Source organism: Crotalus tigris, unplaced genomic scaffold, assembly GCF_016545835.1.
Source record: "Crotalus tigris isolate CLP2741 ecotype Arizona unplaced genomic scaffold, ASM1654583v1 scf7180000020588.15403103151:6194809, whole genome shotgun sequence".
Taxonomy (NCBI): Eukaryota; Metazoa; Chordata; class Lepidosauria; order Squamata; family Viperidae; genus Crotalus; species Crotalus tigris.
Window position 1 is genome coordinate 4,090,677 of NW_024098092.1, and position 21,157 is coordinate 4,111,833.

The 21,157-nt window shown below is 46.5% G+C and overlaps 2 protein-coding genes across 17 annotated transcripts in view; both read right to left on the minus strand.

The window, feature by feature from the left end:
* MORN1 (MORN repeat containing 1) overlaps positions 1-4,984 on the minus strand; it is a 146,964-nt gene extending 141,980 nt beyond the window's left edge. For 15 of the 16 annotated variants that reach the window (XM_039367490.1, XM_039367493.1, XM_039367491.1 and 12 more), the window contains exons 1-5: positions 4,888-4,984; positions 4,510-4,581; positions 2,764-2,862; positions 1,160-1,270; positions 142-232 (exon numbers count right to left, since the gene is read on the minus strand). In XM_039367490.1, the coding sequence (XP_039223424.1) occupies positions 142-232; positions 1,160-1,270; positions 2,764-2,862; positions 4,510-4,581; positions 4,888-4,945 (431 nt within the window). In that variant the 5' untranslated portion in view covers positions 4,946-4,984. The remainder of the gene's footprint in view (positions 1-141; positions 233-1,159; positions 1,271-2,763; positions 2,863-4,509; positions 4,582-4,887) is intronic. The other variant, XM_039367487.1, reaches the window with a different exon arrangement.
* A 1,413-nt stretch (positions 4,985-6,397) lies between these two features.
* LOC120319070 (probable glutamate receptor) lies at positions 6,398-20,772 on the minus strand (the record flags this gene model as incomplete). Its single annotated transcript, XM_039367395.1, has 13 exons — positions 6,398-7,415; positions 7,833-8,080; positions 8,656-8,878; positions 9,510-9,727; positions 10,025-10,116; positions 10,988-11,214; positions 12,119-12,298; positions 12,788-12,850; positions 13,980-14,011; positions 17,092-17,190; positions 18,584-18,871; positions 20,345-20,412; positions 20,630-20,772. Coding segments are annotated over 13 exons (1,977 nt in total), but the record flags the coding sequence as incomplete, so codon positions are not given.
* Positions 20,773-21,157: the final 385 nt, after the last annotated feature.

Consider the following 21,157-nt stretch of genomic DNA (forward strand, 5'->3'; position numbering starts at 1 on the left):
TTAATTGCTTATACACTACATTCGGCTTCTCTTTTGCTCTGGCTCTTCCAGGGTTCTGTGACCAGTTAGGGATGTTGATTATTGCTCCTTCCTGAAAAAAAATGCAGCTAAAGACCTCACAAAATCATCAGAGAAACTTACAGGAATTTCATTTTCCCTCCTCCATGTTTTTTGTTGTTATGAAAGCTTCCTTGGTAAGTCTCTCCATCCTTTCCTATCAGCGACCCGTAGCCTATGAAGAAGACTTTGCATTACATAGAAACCATGCCAAAAGTTTTTTTTTTTAAAATCACAGATTACTGCATAAACACTGTCATTTTCTTGGCTGATTTGAAAGCGAAAACTAAAATGGTTGAGGAAAGGAGAGGACCCCCAGCGAAGGAAACCTGCCAATTATGTTATGTTTTGTTGCTGGAGGAAAGCAACTTTTCCTCTTGTGAATTACAGGTATTTGTGCAAAGGGGAAATGTTGATCCAAGGAAACATTAACTACCTGGCTGAGCTGATCCCAAACACAGATGGAGAGCAGTAACTGTTCCCCTGCAGACTGTGCACATGCAGGATAACACCATTAGGCAAGGGCCACGACTTATGTGCTTGCGTCCGATGCCATGATAAAAGCAAGACATTGCTCTTGTGTCACTGTTTTTGTGTCCTTCCACTTTGTGGCAGAGGTTGCTGCCTTTTGTTTAACAGTTGTGGGATCCTGGCTGTAGTCTGGGATATGGCTGGTGGAAGGGATCAGCGAACCTGGGAAGTAGGCCTGCACAGGGAGTTGGGACTAGAAGACCTCCAAGTTCCCTTAAACGTGGGTTTTCTTGTACCCTAGTTATAAATCAGTATATCTTGACCAGACTGGAGTGCTAATGCAATCTTCGTAGGCCAAGCCTATTTTGAGAATTAACCTTCTAATTTCTCCACTAATTAACTAACCCACCAATAAATTTGACCAAGAGATTTCTCTCCCAGTCTTCCAGATCGATCAACAGGGTTTTCAGTTAATTTGGGTTCACGCCACGTCAAAGATGGTCTGTGCCAATTCTTGATGGCTTCCCTATGTGCGTAAACCTGAGTATCAGAGCTTGTTGAGCAACTGTGTTTAAATAAAGCCGCACGACATATGAATCCCACCCGAGATAGGTGGATTTTGCCAGTTTACCTTCTCGTATCCCGTAACAGAATTCTCCTTCATATCTGCCACCATTTCCATAATGAAAAACTCCGTGCCCGTGAAGTTCTCCAAAGAGGAATTGGCCGGAATAAGTATTCCCTTGGATCAAAAATACAATAAAGTAAAACTCAAGGGAAGCTCTGGCAAATGCAGTTTAATAATCCTTGCTATTCCCATAAAGATTTTGACGGTGCCTTTCTCAGCATGAGACATTCCAAGTGAGTAATTACCAGCTGTTTTTTTATTATTATTATTATTATTAGGACAGCTTCAAGAAGAAAGGAAGCGTTCATTAGGTCTTTATCTTACAAACTAATGAAATTAGAGTTGCTATTCCTTCAGGTCTTTCATAACTAAGGTATCTTAAAAAGACGTTAGCGTTACTGCAAAAGAAAAGGAAAAGAACAAAAGAGATTCAGAGGGTTTTTTTTTTAACGGTTAAGATGAAGTACTTTTATTTCATAGACAACTTAACAGCTTTTTGATGGCCTATGTTCATTCAAATTCCTCATTACGGAGGAGGAGGTATGCTGAATATAATTAAAAGAGAGCCTAGAGTCCTTTGGGACAAAGTAGGACTGAATCTCAAAGTAATCCTAACAAGGATGAGGTTGCTTTTGCCACTTCACGTGCAATGGTGCACAGGTTGACTTCACTTAGGATCAGAATTGGGATCCGAACAGCTAAGCAAGGCATTTGTTAAGGGAATCACGCCCAATTTTATGTCCTTTTCTGCTATGGTGGCTAAGCCAATCATGGCCGTTGTGAATCATGAAGTTGTTAAGCAGATCCGGCTTCTCCCCTTGACTTTGCTTGTCAGAAAGGGGCTGGAAAGTTTGCAGCTGGTGATCACGTGACCCCAGGATGCTTCCCGTTAAATTGACCTGCCGGTTGCCGAGCCCTTGAATTTTGATTAACTGCCAAGATGCCACAATGGTTCTAAGCGGAAGGACCGGACGTAAGTCCCTTTTTTATTGCCTCTGAATGGTCGCTAAACGTCAAGGGCTAACCTGTATGTTTGTATTTCTAGGTAGAATGCAACAAAATTGGATCTTTAGTGTGAAACGTGCAGGGATTTTACTATGTTCAGTTTGGGTTTTGAACAGCACGCATACCTGGGGAAGGATGGTGTGCTTCAGTACTTATTAACTCACAGCAACACAGCCTCCTATCCTATAAGACAGGCTTCCCAAGTTGTGTCAGCCTACCATTTCTAGCTATCAGATCTGGAAGACAGCTGTGAGGTTCTTATCACACCTACTCCTATCCACTCGATACAATAAAAGAGGCAATTTTATTTCCTACCATCTTGCTCTCTCAAGAGGGGAATGTTGACTTACTCAGCAGAATGCCAAAATTTAGGGAAACAATAAACGCAATAGAAAAAAAACTCTAAAACATTGAATGTGGGCTAAACAGGCTTAACTGGCTGACCGAGAGGGCAAGAAATATAAAATCCACAAAAAGGGAGACTGGAACAAAACATACCAAAGTGGGGGTGGAGGCACTGAATGCAACACTAACAGAAACAGTCCATGTGTCTTTTGTTTGTTTGTTTGTTTGTTTGAACAGGCACCGATCACAAATCTAACCTGTTGATGCCCAGTATCTGAGTCCATGGCCAACAATTTCTCCATCGGCAAATTCACCTTCATAATAACTTCCATCTTTGAACAGTAATTTCCCACGTCCTGGAAAACAAAGATCAGTTGAATACATTCTGGGTAAAGAAGAGCATTTGATTGGCTTAAAATCTTAAATTTATTGAGCTCTCTTTGCAAAGGAGACTCTTGAGAAATGCTCTATTTCATAGGGGATGAAGTCACTAATAAAGCTGAGAGTTAATAAAGATAGAAAGTTGGAAGTGTTAGTACCCTTTTATATTGCACTAGCAAGACCACACTTGGAATACTGTGTCCAGTTTTAGTCACCATGATACAAAAAAAGATGTTGAGACTCTAGAAAGAGTGCAGAGAAGAGCAACAAAGACATACAAGGAATGGTTGAGGGAACTAGGTATATTTACTCTAGAGAAAAGGATTAGGAATGACATGATAGCAGTTTTCCAGTATTTGAGGGAGAGGAGTGGGTTGACCTATTCTCCAAAGCATCTGAAAGCAGGACAAGAAGTAACTGGATGGAAGCTTATCAAAGAGAGATCTAACCTAGAATTAAGGAGAAATTGCCTCCAGAGGTTATGGGTGGCCATTGCTGAAAGTTTTTAAGAGATTGGACAGTTATTTGTCCAGAATACTCTAGGGTCTCCTACTTAAGCAGGGGGTTTGATTAGATCTCCATGATGCCTTCCAACTCTGTTATTCTGATTTTCTAATTCATAGAAAACGATCACCTTTTGTTTTACACCGGCTGAAGTCAGTAGTTCAATTTACACAGAACCCTTTATACTGCACGATACCTGCTTTCCAAATTTCTAGTGAGGGGGTCAAATTAGCCTATTGGGGAAAAAAAAAGTTTTGCAGCCTTTTAAAGACTACCTTATTTTATTAGTCCAATAGATTATGAAATACTATAGGTGTGAAAAGCTATCACACTGATGCCATCTAATGGTCAAGAGTATAAATATATTCCACCAAATAAACCTCGTTTTGGAAATATCGAATGATAAGACCAGACCATTCTTTGCTTCCTTTTGACGATAAAACAGACATCGGAAATCTTGATCCACTGCAAAAAGCGATTATATTAAAGATGAAAGATTTATATAGAGAAACCAGAATATGTTTTTAGCTTCTTTTCAGTGTTTTTCTTAACTTGCTGGTCATTTTCCATAGTTTTATTAAATAATTTAGTGTTTAATAACAATAATAAACAATAATAAAAATGCAGATGCATCCAATTAATACTCAGATCTGCCTGGTAGTCTAGAAACCTGTTTAGCCACTCAGCGTATTGGCTAACCTTAGGTAAGATGCTATTTATATATATTATATATTCAAGACAGACAGTATTTAATATTTATTTGTTATGTATATGTAGGGGTGCGGGCCTATACATATGTTGTACATAGTATGTTTAGGTGTGTGTCATGTATGTGTTTCACTTTGAGAGCGGGCAACTACATTTCATTTTTGAGGTGTGCTGTTGTGCCCACAATAAAAAATGACAGTAAAGGTTATCTTATCTTATTTCTTGGCCTACCGACTCATTTCACAGGGTTTGTATTGTGGGGAAAACAGGAGGAATAAGGAGTATTAAGTGTGTTTGCTCCCTTGGGCTATTTATAAAAATAATAAAGACGGGATAAAAATGAAGTTATTTATTTTTAAAAAGGTGGTCACAAAATGCTGCATAAAAACACAAACCTTCTGGCTCCTTACCGTGTTTTTTCCCTCTCTTCCACTGCCCTTCGTACTTGAAAAAGGAGTTGGGATAAACGTAACGTCCATAACCTAAAAGGCAAGAGAAGTAAAAAAATATATATATCAAAAAATATGTATTCGCAGGCTTCTCTAACCTCACACACCTCAGGCAAATTATTAAATAAATTTAAAAAAACAGGGGGTGGGGGAGGGAATTCTGAGGATTGGAATTGGCGAGGCCTGCCAGTTCTGGTAGACTGCTCCTGCCCCGGGAGGCTCCACTTGGAGCCGGCCGAGCCCTTCGCGGGGGAGACGCCCCTCCAGGGCCTCCTTTCTCGTCGTCTCCTTCTCCTCCAGAGCCAGCAACCCTCCACGAAGCCGGGACGGGCCCCTCACCGTTCCTCCGGTGGTCCTTCATCTCCCCGCAGTAAGAAGCGGCGCCCTCGGACGCCATTTTGCCGCTTCCCCTCAGGGGAAGCTGTGTTTGGCCGCCATAGGATCTCGACGCGGATTGGCTGTCGCGTTGCTAGGAGGCGGGGGTTCTTTTTTTTCCTTCCCCTGGAGGGGAGGGGGTAAAGCGGTTCGGCTTCTGCGTGGTGCGCATGCGCGAGCAGGCGGCATGTCCAAGAGGGAGAAAGGAAGCGCCGTTTTAACGCCTTGCTTAAGTTTGGCATCCGGGAGGGACTGCAGATCCCATGATCCTCAGCCCGCGTGAGGAGGAGGTTGGAATCTAACCATGCCGGAGAGTGTCGGGTTGAAGGAAAACCCAGGAAAAAAGGCAGGATGGATTTCTACCAAAAGGCTATATGAGCAGAGCCAACCAAAGGGGATGGGGATGATGGGGTCTGCAGTCCCTCCCCACCCGGGCTGGGCCGTGGCACTTGAAAGCAAGCTGGATGCCCGTAGGAGTGGCTCGAAACGTTTCCTTATTGCAGTGTTTCCCAAACTTGACAATTTTAAGGCATGTGGACCAACTCCCAGAATTCCACAGCCAGCATTGCTGGCTGTGGAATTCTGGGAGTTGGTCCACATGCCTTAAAATTGTCAAGTTTGGGAAACACTGTCTTATTGTATACAGCAGGGGTAGGCCACCTTGGCTCTTTGATGACTGGTGGACTTCAACTCCCAGAATTCCCGAGCCAGCCTGGCTCTGCTTGGAAACCTCTTTCCCCTTAGGAATTCTGGGAGTTGAAGTCCACAAGCAAGGATCTTCAAACTTGGCCCTTTGATGACTTGTGGACTTCAACTCCCAGAATTCCTGAGCCAGCCGTGCTGAAGGGACAAGGAGAGGTTTCCAAGCTGAGCCATGCTGGCTGGGGAATTCTGGGAGTTGAAGTCCACCAGTCATAAAAGAGCCAAGGTTGCCTACCCCGGTACACAGTATAGAGTATACAGCCAACGAGGCGATACCCCTTTCCCATTAATTTTTGAGTCTGCAGTTCCCAAATTCACCACTGGGAGGCAGCTTTTTGAATGGGTCTTGTGTCTCATACATAAGCTGTTACCAAAATCAGCCACTGGGGGGCAATCTTTTCTCACACACCACCCTAACCTCTTTTAAGGGCTAAGTGCCCAGGCAAAGTGACTTTCACCTGCAGGATGAGTCAGGGATGCTGGTCTGTTCTTAGTCTAATGTCAGTTGAAAGAAAGCCAGGTTTTATGATGACTTAAAAGGCAGAAGAATTGATTGATCTGGTCCAAAATCCCAAAACGCCCCTTCCAGATCAATATACTGGCATCCATTAATAGCTTTCTCACTGGACCGTCCGTCATAAACCAAAGACGTTCTGCTAGGGGTGTCACAACAGAGGAGCTTTCGTGGTCCAAAGTGCCCCCCCCACTCTCCCACCCCAAAGAAACACAAAGGGTGTGTAATGCGGTATTAAACAAAAAGAAAAAAAGACCATTTTTGTCACAATATTCTTTTTATTTAGTCACTTGTAACTCCTAGAAGCCCCCACCGATCCTGTGCTGTGCTTGCAGTCTGTCTGTGCTGTCCCACCTTGCAGGGAGGACTTTGATTTCCATCCAGGAGAGACATTGCTTTCGCCCTTGCTGGGAGATAGTGTGTGTGTGCGTGTGTGTGTGGATCCTTCTTTAAACCGGTGAGGGGTGGGGTTTGGAAAAAAAAAAAAGACCCTCTTCCTTTTGCAATGGGTATGTGTGTGTGTGTGTACAATTTCCGCTAATTATCATGAAATCTAGGCCAAGGAAAAAAGCCGACAGGATCCCCACTCACAAATTTAGCACGTTTTTTACATTCTGACTCCGCCCCTCTGGAGGAATTTCAAGGAACTGTCTGGAAAGTCACCGCCCCCATCTCGGGCACGCTGCCTGACAATCTGTCAATGAGGACTAGAAACCTGTCCTTGCGATCACGAAGCTCGGCGGGCAGCCCCTTCTCAATTTGTACGTACCGGGACCCTCCCTGTCTTCTCTTTAGGTAGGACAGCGAGCTGTGCCCCCCCCCCCGCCTCCCCGGACAAAAAAAATCAGTCGGGCCACAACTGCTACCGTGGTGAATGTTAGAAAAGTTAAGATGCCGAAACCGGGGTTAGCTGATGACGCCGTGGTCTAATGGGAGGAAGGATTTGCCTTGGCATCGAGAAGCTATGCTAGTTTTCTTTATTTTTTATTTTTTGCCCAGATGTGTGCCCTACCTTTGCCAAAAACTCCGCTAAGGGTTATAAAAATCGTTACTGGAGAGGGGAGAAAAAAAATAGCCTAAGTGTGCTTTTACAGAACGCGTAGGAAGGAAAAAAGGAAAGAGATGGAAAAAAGAAAAGAGTTCCTTGAAAATTTGGCCATGGGTTCCTCCTGCTTCTTCTTCACGCCTTTGATTTCTCTGCGTTTCCCTGCCTCGGGATTTCTGGCCTCTGGAACCGCTGGCTCAGCTCCTGGGTGAACACGGAGCAGCAGGACTTCTGAGGTTGGGCGAAAGAGAGGGGGAAATGAGGTGAAAAGATCTTTTTTCCAGTGCCCCCCTGCCCCCTTTTAAAATCCAGCCTCTGAGAACGTCAGGAACAGGATCAGAAAGGAAAAAAAATGACTTGCGACTGTTTATCCTACTAAACGGCCCTGTGGGTCACGGGATCGAAATTCGAGGCTTGGCCACTGGCAGGACCTTATGACAGTTGCAAGTTCTTGAGGTCAGGCAATTCCCACCCTTTGGCGACCTTCCGACAGGTGGAGTCGAGGGGGGGAGAGGCCAGGCTCGCTTAACGCTTTAACAGTGTCAAAGGGAGCAAGATCCACCGTCTCGCTTAGCGACGGGAAGGTCGGGCTCAGTCGCGTTCGTAAGTCGAGGACTGGCCCGTGCGCTCTTGAAGGGCTAGGCTCACCTTCTCCCGTTCGGCTGTGCGGCGGCTTCGTCTGGACAGCTCGAACACGGCCGCCAGCATTCCCGTGAGGAGGCCGAGCGCCAGCAGGAGGAAAATGCCCCCCAGGGCCTGGGGCTTCAGAGGCCTCCACTTGTCGTGCTCCTCGTGGGGACAGCTGCTCTCCCACCACTTGCTGCGCAGGTAATCCAGGTCTCCGGACTCCCCGAGTTTCAAGATGGCCACCGAGAGCTTGCTGGTCCAGGGGGATCCTAAGAGATTTAACTTTTTTTCAGCTTTAACTTTCAGAAGATCTTCTGGAGACGGTGGTGGGTCTGCTGGATTGTGCAGGCATTCACACAACGGGTCTACCGCGGCGTTTCTCAACCTTGGGAACACTGCCAGAAGCCCCTAGCCGGCATGCTTTAAGAGGGGTGGGCTTCACCTCCCAGAATCCCCCAGCCAGCAGGTTTTAAGACACGAGGGCTTCGATTCCCAGAATCCCCCAGCCGGCATGCTTTAAGGCAGTGTTTCTCAACCTTGACAATTTTAAGGCATGTGGACTTCAACTCCCAGAATTCCACAGCCAGCATTGAAGTCCACATGCCTGAAAATTGTCAAGGTTGAGAAACACTGCTTTAAGAGGGGTGGGTTTCAACTCCCAGAATCCCCCAGCCACACATTCTGGGTGTTGAAGCCCCCGCCCATCTTAAAAGTTTCCCGTCTTGAGAAAGGCTGATCTAGGACCGTGCATTTTAAACTCTATTGCTCAATCAGGGGGTGTCACTTGTGTGTGTGTGTGTGTGTTGTGTGTGTGTGTGAGACTCCCCAGCCTTCCCTGTCTTACCTTTTGGGGTGGCGATGCCGAAACCTCGGGCTCCCAGCACCTCTGGGGAGCGGACTAAGTTGCAGTGCTGGGCCACGGCCAGATCTTGCGAAATGGACTCCCCGATGAAGGCGTAATTGGAATCCAGCACTCGCTGAATGGCTTCCTGGTAGCTCTTGGTCAGCACCGATTCCTTCTTGACCATGGACTCGTAGACCAGCTGCTGGACGGGACTCTTGGAATTCTGGGGGCGCAAGGCAGAGCCTTCAGTCCCCCGGCGGGAATGGGGGTCCCTTTTCGGGGTGCAAATGCAGCCTGCTTGGCGCAAATAAAATGCTGTGTTCATTCGGCTGCTGAATCTGATTTGCAAACTAGAATTCTCAGCAGGCACGTTGATGAATTCAATCCGGTTTTTGGTCGAATTCAGTTTGGACATTTGATCCAGCTCCCTTTGAATCAGAGAGAGCTGCCCAAAGCTGGTCACCTGCTCTTAAATCGACATTAATAATTTGGTTTTCCTGCAGGGACGGAAAAACTCTGAGCTCTGTGGGGCAGGATTCGATTACAGTCCCACTTCTAATCAAGAGATGCCAAAGGTTTCGGTGACGGGTAACCAACTCCCTCGTTCAAAGCCTCAGGGCATTTATCCTTGTTGGCGCTTAGGACCATAGGGCAGCTAAGGAAAAGGGGGGAAAAAATGGTGGACTGCGTTGTTTGGCGACCCCCCGTGAAATGGTCGTTCGACCCCAAATGGGGTCCCGACCCACAGGTGGAGAACCACTGCTTTAGGGGCTGAAGAGGATCTGTGTGAACCCAAAAGAGGAGACCCCCTCCCCCAAGTCACTCCCGGGCAGGTGTGGATCCAACTGGCCCACCTTGAAATACTGGAGCGTGGAGGATCCTTCCATGGTCCCGAATTCCAGCTGCCTTTGCTTCACCAGGTCCTCAAAGTTCTGGATGAAGAGGTGGTCACTGTCCGACTCCAGGACGAAGCTGAAGCTGGCGATGTAGGCTGCCAGCACCACGATGCCGAACAGCCACCAGACGGCAGAGATGACCCTGACGGACAGCGACCTGGGCTGAGGGACGGTGCCTGTGCCGGAGAAGGAAGGAAGGAAGGAAGGAAGGAAGGAAGGAAGGAAGGAAGGAAGGAAGGAAGGAAGGGAGGGAAGAATTGTCAGCTGTCTCAGCTGCAGAGGTCCGAGACAGATCCAACCCTGTTTCGGACATGGACAGGAGACCACTAGGAAATCATCACCTAGCCCTGAGGATGTCCCCTGCTTAGTTTTTGGACATCAGCCAAGGCTGGCTAGCAGCTGCCCTCTATTGGGCCCCAAGGGGCGCTCCTTCAGATATTGGCAATTCGCCGTCTCCCATTTGGGGGGCCTACCTTGCAGGGTGAGCGCCCCGACGCCGAACCAGAGGCTGTTCGGGAAGGTGAAGTTGTTCTCCTGGTTTCCGTCCCATTCGGAAGGGCTCATTCTATGGAGAAGCACAGCAAAGGCCCTCAGGCTGGAGGCAGGGCAGGGGGGATATAGGTCTGGGGTTCCCCAAGCTGAGCCATTTGTACATGCTCAGGAGAACAGTTTAAACTGAGGCACAAACAACCCAAGGCACGGTGATCTCCACGCCATGGCCTTGGCAGGCTTAGGAAAGTGTTTTTCCTTTATTAGGATATTCTACCAAAAAAAACCCATCGCCCTGGGGATTTCCCGGGGGTGTATCATCCCGCTAGTCCCTTCTTTCTGCTTCGGAGAAGTGGGTTGGACTAGATGACCTCTAAGGTACCTTCCAGCCCTATGAGTCTATGATTTGCCGCTGTGGGGGCTCAGAAAATAAACGGCCTGCAGCCTCCCCATTTCTAATGTAAAGAGCTTTTTCGTTCTGGCTACTACTTAATTACTACTTGTTTGCGCTCTCTTTCTCGCTCTGTGCTTCCTTTCCCATTGATGGATTTACAGCACGCTGGTTTGGGGACAGGAAGCCCACTTGCCCCCCCCCCCACAGGGGTGCTTTTTCTGACCGGAATGCCCAAATATCATGGTCAAACCCCTTTCTTGGCACTAGAAGCGAAGGGAGAGACCGGGACCTCAAACCTGGACGCTAAAGAGCCCACAGGACATTTTACGACCAACTGCGTCTCCACCGGGTGACGCTCAATGGCTTCTGAGACTTAATGATATTCTGCTGTCATCCTCCCCGTCGCATCTCTGGGTCCTGCCTGCCCTCCAAATCAGGGAAAAGCATTTGCTGGCCAGCTCTTGGGAGGAGGGGGGGGGGCTTCAAAACGGCCTCTTTCCTTTTTCCAACCAAGAGGGAGGCAGGTGGTGGTGGTGAGGGGGGGGTTACTCACCTTCCAGCCAGGAAGAGGCAGAGACTGGAGAGCAGGTAGGCCAGGAGGATCCCAGCCCAGGTCTCCTTGGTGAAAGGGGACAGGAAGTGGAACAGCGAGGCCCCTTCCAAGGCGGCTTCTTTCTGCAGCAAGATGCCGATGCCCGTGTGCAGGAACGGCTGGGTGAAGTCCACCACGTCCTCGCGGACCGACGTGATGGTCAAGGGAGCCACGGCGAGGTCAGCCTCCTGCGAGGGGGAAAGGGCGAAAGGAGAATCAACTACTAGGATGGTTACAGGCCTGGAGACAAAAACACACCAAGGACGGTTGCAGGAATCGGGGATGGCTAATTTAGAGAAAAGAAGGACTGGGGTCAACCTGTTCTCCAAAGCAACAGAAGCTAAAAGAGGAGAATCAACAGATGGAAACTAATCAAGGAGAGAAGCAACCTGGAACTAAGGAGAAATTTCCTGACCGTGAGAACGATTAGCCCGTGGAACTGCTTGCCACCAGAAGTCGTGGGCGCTCCATCACTGGAGGTTTTTAAGAAGAGACTGGACAGCCATGTGCCTGCAATGATCTAGGGTCTCCTGCTTGAGCAGGGGCTGGGCTAGATGACCTCCAAGGTCCCTTCCAGATTCTATTCTATTCTATTCTATTCTATTCTATTCTGCATTCTATTCTATTCCATTCTGCATTCTGCATTCTGCATTCTGCATTCTGCTCTATTCTATTCTATTCTATTCTATTCTATTCTATTCTATTCTATTCTATTCTATTCTATTCTATTCTATTCTACTCTACTCTATTCTATTCCATTCTGCATTCTATTCCATTCCATTTCATTTCATTCCATTCCATTCTATTCAGAAATAAGTCCATCTGTATACTGTATTGGATGACACATCTCTATTTTATTTTGTGGTCTTTGCCATACGGAAAAGGAACTTGCTGATATCCAGGGACAAAATAAGTCACGCTTTATACTTTAATCTTAAAAGAGGTCACCCTGTACAATCATATAGACACGATAGCAGCGTTCCAGTATTTGAGAGGCTGACACAAAGAGGAGGGTGGGGGGTGGAGGGTGTTCCTCTCCCTGTTTGAAGAGCACCTTTTCCAGGAAAAAAACAAAAAAACAAAACATCTCACCTTCCTCACGATCTCTCCGATCATCCCAGACCAGCTCCCGTTGGAACTGAGCCTCCCGTATTTCCCGTCCTTCACGATCCCAACTTTGTATTTGAAGTGAAGCATTTCCGACAGCTTCTGCAACAGGTCGATGCAGTAGCCTTCTAACTCGGTGCCCCGGACAATCGCGTAGGGGTTCTCCTGCAGATCAGAGCAAGACAAGCGTTCCTTTCTGACCGGCACCTCCATTGCACGGGCGGGGAAAAGGGACACCCCATCCCCGTCCCCACTTTGTGAACCTTTCTGAACCTCCCTTCCATGTCAGGCGTGGCGCACTGTCCCGGCCGCGGAAAGCTTTGGGTCTCCCTTAAAAGATGGGGGGAGCATCCCTGTGGTCAAAATTTGGACGCTTGGCATCCTATTTACGACGGTCGCGGTGCGATTCCCTTTTGCAACCTTCTGATTAACCAGGTTAATGGGGGGGGATGCCGGTTTCATTTAACGACAGTGAGGGACTAGCTTAATAACGTCTGTGATCCGCAGCGGTCAGGAAGGTTGTCAAATGCTTGTCACGAATGTCTTGCTTAGCAACGGCAATGGTGGTCGTTAATTCGAGGGATATGTGCATTATGAACAGCGTTAAGCCCAACTCCAAGGATTCGGGGCCGTTTGCCCGGCCAAGCTCCTTACCAGAATAGTTGTGACGTAGATTGTCGGTACATCCTTTCCTCCGGCCCCAAGAGCGACACTGTCCTGGAGATGAAAACGTTTAGGAAAATCAGCTGCGTAGAAGGAAATGAAAGACAGACCCACCCAGTGCGGTACGACAAGAGTTGCAGCTGGCACTAGCCAGGTTGGCTGACCTACAAACTGTTTTCAGGAGGTGTTTTCCCTACAGAACTCTTGTGCAAAGGGCAGAGGTTTCCGGGGAATTTATTTCCGGCTGCGCGCTTTGGGAAAACCCCTGCCCTCAACCCCGGAGCACTCCAATGATGCCGGGAAAATGTCACTCCACCCCTCGATCCCAAGATGGCAAGGCCTCTTCTCACAATCGAGAAATTTCTCTGACTGAGCAAAACATTAACAGAATAACAGAAAAACAGGATGACAGAGCTGGAAGGGGCCTTGGAGGCCTTCTAGTCCAACCCCCTGCTCAAGCAGGAGACCCTACAGACAAATCAAGGAGAGAAGCAACCTAGAACTAAGGAGAAACTTCCTGACAGTGAGAACAATTAATCAGTGGAACAGCCTGCCTCCAGAAGCAGTAAATGCCCCAACACTGGAAGTTTTTAAGAAGAGAACTGGACAGCCATTTGTCCGAAATGGTGTAGGGTTTCCTGCCTGAGCAGGGGGTTGGACTAGATGACCTCCAAGGTCCTTTCCAACTTTACTATTACTATTATTATTATTATTATAAATGGTTCCCCAATCAACTGCCTAATAACCAGAGATTAGCACATATCTGGGTTAACGCAGCAGGGTCCTACTAAGAGTTTAGAGTCCTGTCAATTCAATATTTTGAAATTTCCATTCTTGTTGTTTCTAGACCGGCATCAGCTGGGAAAAGCTGAAATATTTTATTCATCTGATTGATTTCTTCCATTTCTATAGCGGCCCAACTCAGCCAAGTGACTCCGCGCGTCAAGTCTTGCGAGGGCTTGATAAAACTGTTCGTTCTTACTTCTCCCTCCTCCGAGTTAATTTGTGTTTTCAGGGGTGTGCGTGCCTGCATATGTGTGTGTGCGTGTGTGTGTGTGTACACCAGTCGTAGAAGCAGGAGTCTTTTCTTCCTGGCACTCTCATCCCCCAGAGAATATAGAAGTGCCCATTAAAAGCAACTTCTGCCTGGGCCGGTAGGTTGAGAAAAACAATGGATACCGACCTTTTGGAGGGAATCGCCATCCTCAGCGGCATCTGGAAAATACAGGAAGGATGGGAATCATTTTACAAATAGCGACAGTTTTATACTTTTCTCTTTAGCCACTCTGAAACTACGAAACAGACAAGTTTTCTTCCCTAAGGATAATTAACCAGTGGAACCAACTGCCTCCAGAAGCGGTGAATGCTCCAACAATGGAGGTTTTTAAGAAGAGACTGGACAGCCATTTGTCCGAAATGGTGTAGGGTTTCCTGCCTGAGCAGAGGGTTGGGCTAGATGACCTCCAAGGCCCAACTTCATCATTATTACTATTATTATTATTATTAAAACCTCATTCCTTCTTTAGTTCAGGAAAAATCAAACGGCAGGGCTGTGAAGCGGAAACCAAAGGAGGATGTTCTCAAACTACAGCCAGTGGAGATTCTTTTCTCTTTTGCTTTTTTTTTCCAGCTCTGTTTATATCTATCTATCTATCTATCTATCTATCTATCTATCTATCTATCTATCTATCTATCTATCATCGTCTGTCTGTCTGTCTATCTATCTATCTATCTATCTATCTATCTATCTATCTATCTATCATCTATCTATCTATCTATCTATCTATCTATCTATCTATCTATCTATCTATCTATCTATCTATCGGGAGGTGGGGGAGGAGAAATGTTCATCAATTTTGCCTGTCTGCAGCCGAACTCTGAATTATCCGGCTATAAAGGGCTTTTTTCCCAGCCCCACGGCAGCTCTCCATGGGAGCTGGAGAGGGGCCCACAGACACCCCTGGCTTCCTTTTCAACCGCGGCCGGTCGAGCCAGCGGGACGTCCCTTGGCCTGGTTTCGGGAGCCCCGCGCGGGACCGGTGGAAGGAGACAAGGAGGCCCATTGAAGGTCTTGGCACCCTCCACGGCCAGCCTGGGACAGCCATTGAGGAAACAAAAGCAAACCAGAGGCAGAAATAAAGAGAAAGGCCAGCTCTTGAAAGGGGCCGTAAATAATCAGCCACAGCAGCGGTCCAGGGGAAAGGGGGGGGGCTCTCCACGGGAGCCCTTGTTCAGCCCCCAAATCCGACATGGGTTTCGAATTTAGTGAGGGCTCCTGGGAAGGAACAGGCCGCAAGGCTGAGAAAGGAGACTCGACGTACGACCAAGTTTGAGCCCGACATTTCATTGCTAAGCCAGACGGTTGTTAAGTGGATTTTGCCCCGTTTTTATGACCTTTCTAGCCACGGTTCTTAAGCGAATCACTGCAGTTGTGAAGATAGTCACACGGTCGTTAACCCCACCACCCCCCTTCGACTTGGCTTGTCGGAAAGTCGCAGAAGGGGATGGCGGGACCCCCAAAGGGACGCTGCAAAACCGTCATAAACACATGCAAGTTTCCAAGCAGCCGGATTTTGATTAGGTAACCGGTGGGGGGGGGAATGTTGCGAGGGCCCTAAGATATGGAAAACGGTCTAAGTCACTTTTTTTCAGTGCCGTTGTAACTTCAAATGCTCGTTAAATGAATAATTGCACACGTCAAGGATTATCTGTGTTATTAGTCCTATTTGGATGGGCAACTAAAAAAAAAAAGATCATTTTCAACTCACTTTAGATCCTAAAATTATTGGGTGATGCCAAACATTCATAAATTCAGGAGATGACATTCTAAATAGACTCCTTACCTTTCTTTGTCCCTTAATCTACAATTGACCTTGATATGGGTAGGTAGGGAAGGAAGGAAGGAAGGAAGGAAGGAAGGAAGGAAGGAAGGAAGGAAGGAAGGAAGGAAGGAAGGAAGGAAGGAGATGGGAAAGAGAAAGGAGGGAGGGAGGGAGGGAAGGAAGGAAGGAAGGAGATGGGAAAGAGAAAGGAGGGAGGGAGGGAGGGAGGGAAGGAAGGAGATGGGAAAGAGAAAGGAGGGAGGGAGGGAGGGAAGGAAGGAAGGAAGGAAGGAAGGAAGGAAGGAAGGAAGGAAGGAAGGAAGGAAGGAAGGAAGGAAGGAAGGAAGGAGACTGAAAGAGGTCCGTCATCTAACTGAGAAGGGGAAAAACATGGCTGAAATCCAAAACAGGAACAAGGTATGTGGCAACAGTTCAGGCAGACACCTTCCTGATTCACAGAAATTCTTGGCAAAGTCCGATCAAACAGGAAAGTTTCTGTTTTCCCATTTTTGGACTAAAGAGCATAGAACAAAAGTTTCCCTGGAGATAAAATTTTAAGGTTCTTGTTGAAGGCACTTTGAGAGGCGGAGAAGAAAGGCCTCTGAAGATCAAGGAGAATTTAAGCAAAATGCAAGCTTTAGCTCTGATATCAAACCTGAATTTGGGTTGGTTCGTATCTGGCCCAGTTTGCTCGCATTCAAACTGCTGCAGCAAGTAAGATTTTTTTTTTTTTTTTGCTCAACCAACACAAAAAGCTCGACCAGGCAAATTCTCCACCAGCGAAATGCAGCCTGCCCAGGAAAATCTAAGTTTAAATGATTAAAATAAACCTAAACCCGAGCTCAGCCCTTAGTGAGATCAAACTTCAAAAATAAAATAAAAAAATATTCAAAAAATAAATACGATCTCTTTTGCAGATTTTTCTCCAAATCTGAGCTCCTCAAAAGAGACGCGTCTTCTAAGTTTTTTTTCGCAGAACTGGGGAAAAGAGTGAAGCTTTGATTTCACCAAGGCTAGGCAGAACTCAAGATTAGGAGTTACAAGCAGACCGTTGAGGTTTTGACACCTTATGCAGTTAGAAGTGGATCGGAAAGAGGGCAGATATCTGCTTTAATTCATAATGTCTGCTTTAATTGATTTCATCAAGAGGAAGAACTCTTTCCAAAAAATAAAATAAAGAAAACAAACAACGCCGTCCATGTGACTAGTGGCCTCGTTGTCACACTACATCTTTTTCAAAGGATACCTTTGTTATCTGTTAATGGGGTGTTTGTTCATTTATTTAAGATGTTTTAAGATTTATTTAAGACGTAGAAAGCGTTCCCTCTTCCTACGTAAGGACCACAATCAGAGTCCTGAACACATACATGCCTAGAATACTTTTAAAATATTGAGAACAATTCAGCGAGGGGGAGGTGGACTCTAGCTTTGTGTGAAGGGTGTTTTTTTTCTCTCTCTCTCTCTCTTTCTTACCTGTCCATTGTAGGTTCTCCAAGCAAAAGGAACGTAATGCAAAAGATAAAGCTGACAGCTTTGCCCATCGCGGTGCAGAATTTTCTACCGGGGTGTCCTCTGTTAGGAAAAAATAATAATAAAAAAAATCACATGGTTAATTAGAGTATACTTATTTGTTCATTTCAGGCCCCCGATGCAGAAGTTACAAGAGGAAAACCAGAAAGCTAGGACTAAGGGGGCTCTCTCCCTGTTAACTATTAGATTTCTGCATGAAGGGGAATTTGAAGCCAATGTTTGGAATAAATTGTCAAGTAGCAAAAGCTAGTCTCAAGCGATGGGGTGCCTGAACTGGACTGTATGCAAGGATTATTTTTAAAATTATGCATCCAATTGTGGATGGAGAATTGACGGACTACAAGTATGAGGACAACAACGATGCTTAATTCAGTGAGGTATGGCTTTTGGGAGGAAGCGAAGTCTCCAGTTTAAGAGTCGGAGGGATTTTTAATTTATGCAGAAATCTGTACATATGTATGGACATCCGAACTGCTGACGCGAGAAGGAAGTGCAGAGGATACATTCTGCAATAATTGGGATTTAGGAGGGACTCTCCTCCAGCCTCTTATAAATTTTGGAAACCTATTCATTTGCCTGACTCCGCCTCGGGGCCACTACCTATGCACAAAGCAGGACAACGTAGTTAAAACTTTAAAAATAAAAACCGAATAGTTCTGTAAAGTCCAAAATCATCATCATCATCACGCAGCAGGAGATTAAAATGGAAAAGACTTTAAACTGAAATTGAAGATTTTGAAAGGAAAGGAAAGAAAACGGAAGGGAAGGGAAGGAAAGGAAAGGAAAGGAAAGAAGGAAAGGAAAGGAAAGAAGGAAAGGAAAAGGAAAGGAAAGGAAAGGAAAGGAAAGGAAAGGAAAGGAAAGAAGGAAAGGAAAGGAGCTGTGCTAGTTCTTTGCTCCTAGGATGAGATAGCAGTTGATCCAAACAGACTGAAATTAAGCAAATCTAGCCCTCTCCTCCTTTTTAAAAAAATTAACTAAACACACAAAAGTTAAAACAAAAGAGAAAAACTTTGGGCATCTTCTTTTTTCTTTTCAGTTCGCTTTTGGTATCCCGCTAATTAAGAAAAGAAAGACAAATTTATTCACCAGTGGAGCAACTGGAAATTCTCAGCAAAACCTCTACCAACTTCTTTTGCCTGTTCTGGAAATCATCTGTTGCTCCTGACAGAGATGCGAACTTTTTTTTTTTTTTTTTGCTTTGGGCAAAAGTTGGGAGAAAAAAAATAAAATAAAAATAACATTCTCGGCAGGCCCACCCCCTGAACTTTTATTCGACTGTGCTTCCCTCATCCCTTCCTTCCCAGGCTGGTCTTTTGGGAAAACCTTGAGCCTGGAAACTGCACCGAAGAGCAATGGGCATTGTAAGGGGGGGGGGGGTGGATGGAGTGGAGAAAAGTCCTCCAGGAGAAGAGCTGGACTAGGTCTCACTTACGCTGGGTGGCACCTTCAGTGGCAGAATGCAGCCGGCGTTGATGAGATGCTCCGGAGGAAATGACTGCAACACTCAGCCAGACGGTCCAACTCAGGAGAGGAGGAGTTGTGGGAGGCTGGGGGGGGGAGTGGGGGGGAAGGATTTCAAGAGGGCGAGTATTGTTCCCCTGTTCTCCACTGGAAGGTGGTAGCAGCGCGTTCTCGTCTGCCTTTCTCCCGGTCCTTCGGCTGGCCGTGGGTGGGCGAAGACGTCGGGCGCCCTTCCCAGTTGCAGATCCCACGAGGGAAGCTAGATAACAGAAGGACAGCGTTGGAAGGGGCTTTGGAGGTCTTCTAGTCCAACCCCTTGCTCAAGCACGGAAACCCTACACGAGTCCAGAGAAATGGATAGCCAATCTTTTCTTGAAAGCCTCCAGGGATGGGGCACCCACCGTTTCTGGGAGGCAGGCCGTTCCCCTGATGAATTAACAGAATAAGAGAGTGGGAAGGGATCTTGGAGGTCTTCTAGTCCAACCCCTTGTTGAAGCAGGAGACCCTACGCCATTCCAGACCAGTGGCTGTCTTAAAAACCTCCCGTGTTGGAGGAGCCACCACTTCTGAAGCCACACCGTTCCACTAATTAATTGCTCTCACTCACAGGAAAGTTCTCCTTCTATCTTGCTCCACCCCTGATGTGCTAGGTTTCTCCATGCAGGGAAGATTTCTCTGGGCACATTCCCACTTAAATTCAGCGATCGGCGTCCGATCCCTTTCCTATCACAAAAGACCGAATTTACAATTTGCTCATCCCGACGGTGGGGACGGGAGAGTCCCACCCACCCGTGGTTAGTTTTGAAAGAAGGAGCAGAAGAGGGGAAAAAATTAGGAAGCTTTGGGGAACAAACAAAACATTTTCGGTACGGAGAAAACGCCGGTAATAGGGACCACTTTTCGGGTTTACAGTGGAATTTGATAGAGGCAAGCGAAATCAGAAAGGTTTTTTTGACCTTGGACTCCTGTTGAATAATTCAGCATTTCTCAAAGCCCCACTGTAAGATCTATCATTCAACTGCTTGAACTATGAGCCCACTGTCCCTTGTCTTGTCGTGTGTATGTTTGTTTTTTTTAAAAAAAAAATTTATTGCCTCCCTCCCCCTGTTCAAAATGCAAATAGATCCATGGAGGATTGCGAGAAGAACGCACCAAATTCAGAAATACTCAAGAGAGATACGGACGTACGAATAATGAGACGAAAATAATGACAGGTCACCAGGCAAGTTTGAATCTCCGTGGTCAAAAAAGCTGAACCCCTTTTAAAATTCATAAATTCAGGGTGGGCGGTGGCCGCATTTAAAAGCGTATGTACAAGAGGTAAATTTCCACAGCAAGAGGGAATCGACTAGGGTTTCCTGAGAATTGAGGGACAAACAACAACAACAACAACAACAACAACACACACACACACACACACACCCCTTGTGGGGAGAAAAAAAACCTTTCAGGGCGATGTTAAATGGTGAGCTGGTGCCTTGGGAATATTAATGAGAGGTGCTTTATGCCAGGAACAATGCTGGGCAAGATGGCAGGACATCATACATTCAGTTTTGGGGCTGGCAAGCTCCTTCCAAGACCTCAAGGATGTTGGAGGCTTGGAGCAAAAGTGGCTGCAAAGCTCGAGTCCAGGAGCAAAGTTTTTTTTTCCTTTTCGCTCTCTTTTCTTTGGGGGGGGGGGGCGGAAGAAAAAAAAGCAAAGCAAAAAGGGAAGAATTCCAAGGAAACCAACCGACAGGGTGAGTCGCAGAGCGTTCCTTCCCAAAATCCACCGATGGGTGAAGAAGGACGATCGCCAGCCTAAGAGTAAAAAAAAAATAAAAAATCAAAATGTAAATAAAAGGCTGTGGTTTTTTTGGGGGGGGGGAAGTTTCCTTTCCTTTTCTCCTGTGGCATGAAGTAGAAATACTTGGAGATGTGGGTCAGCAAAGGTGACTAACAAGAAGGTATGGGAGAGTGTAATACCAGACATGTCACTGGAAGGCAAAAAAAAAAAAATCACAAAACTGTGTCTCACTTATTTTGGCCACGTCCTCTGGGGGGAGATTCATTGAAGAAAGCAATTACTTTGGGAAGAGTTAGCGGTAAAGGAGAGCGGGCCGTCAAAGAACACGGTGGCTGAACCCCATCAAAGCTGACACCGGCCACGGAGCGTAGAATTTACTGCAGCTGCCAAAAAAAGCCAACACAATGTTAGGCTGCATGAACAGAGGGACAGAATCAAGATCACGTGAAGTGTTAATACCATTTTACAAGGCCTTGGTAAGGCCACACTTGGAATGCGGCATGCAGTTTGGGTCACCACGATGTAAAAAAGATGCTTAGACTCTAGAAAGAGAAGCAGAGAAGAGCAGCAAAGATGATCAGGGGACTGGAGGCTAAAACATACAAGGAATGGTTGCTGGAATTGGGTATGTCTAGTTTAACGAAGAGAAGGACGAGGGGGGACATGACAGCAGTGTTCCAATATCTCAGGGGCTTCCCCAAAGAAGAGGGAGTCAAGCTATTCTCCAAAGCCCCTGAAGGCAGGACAAGAAGCAACGGA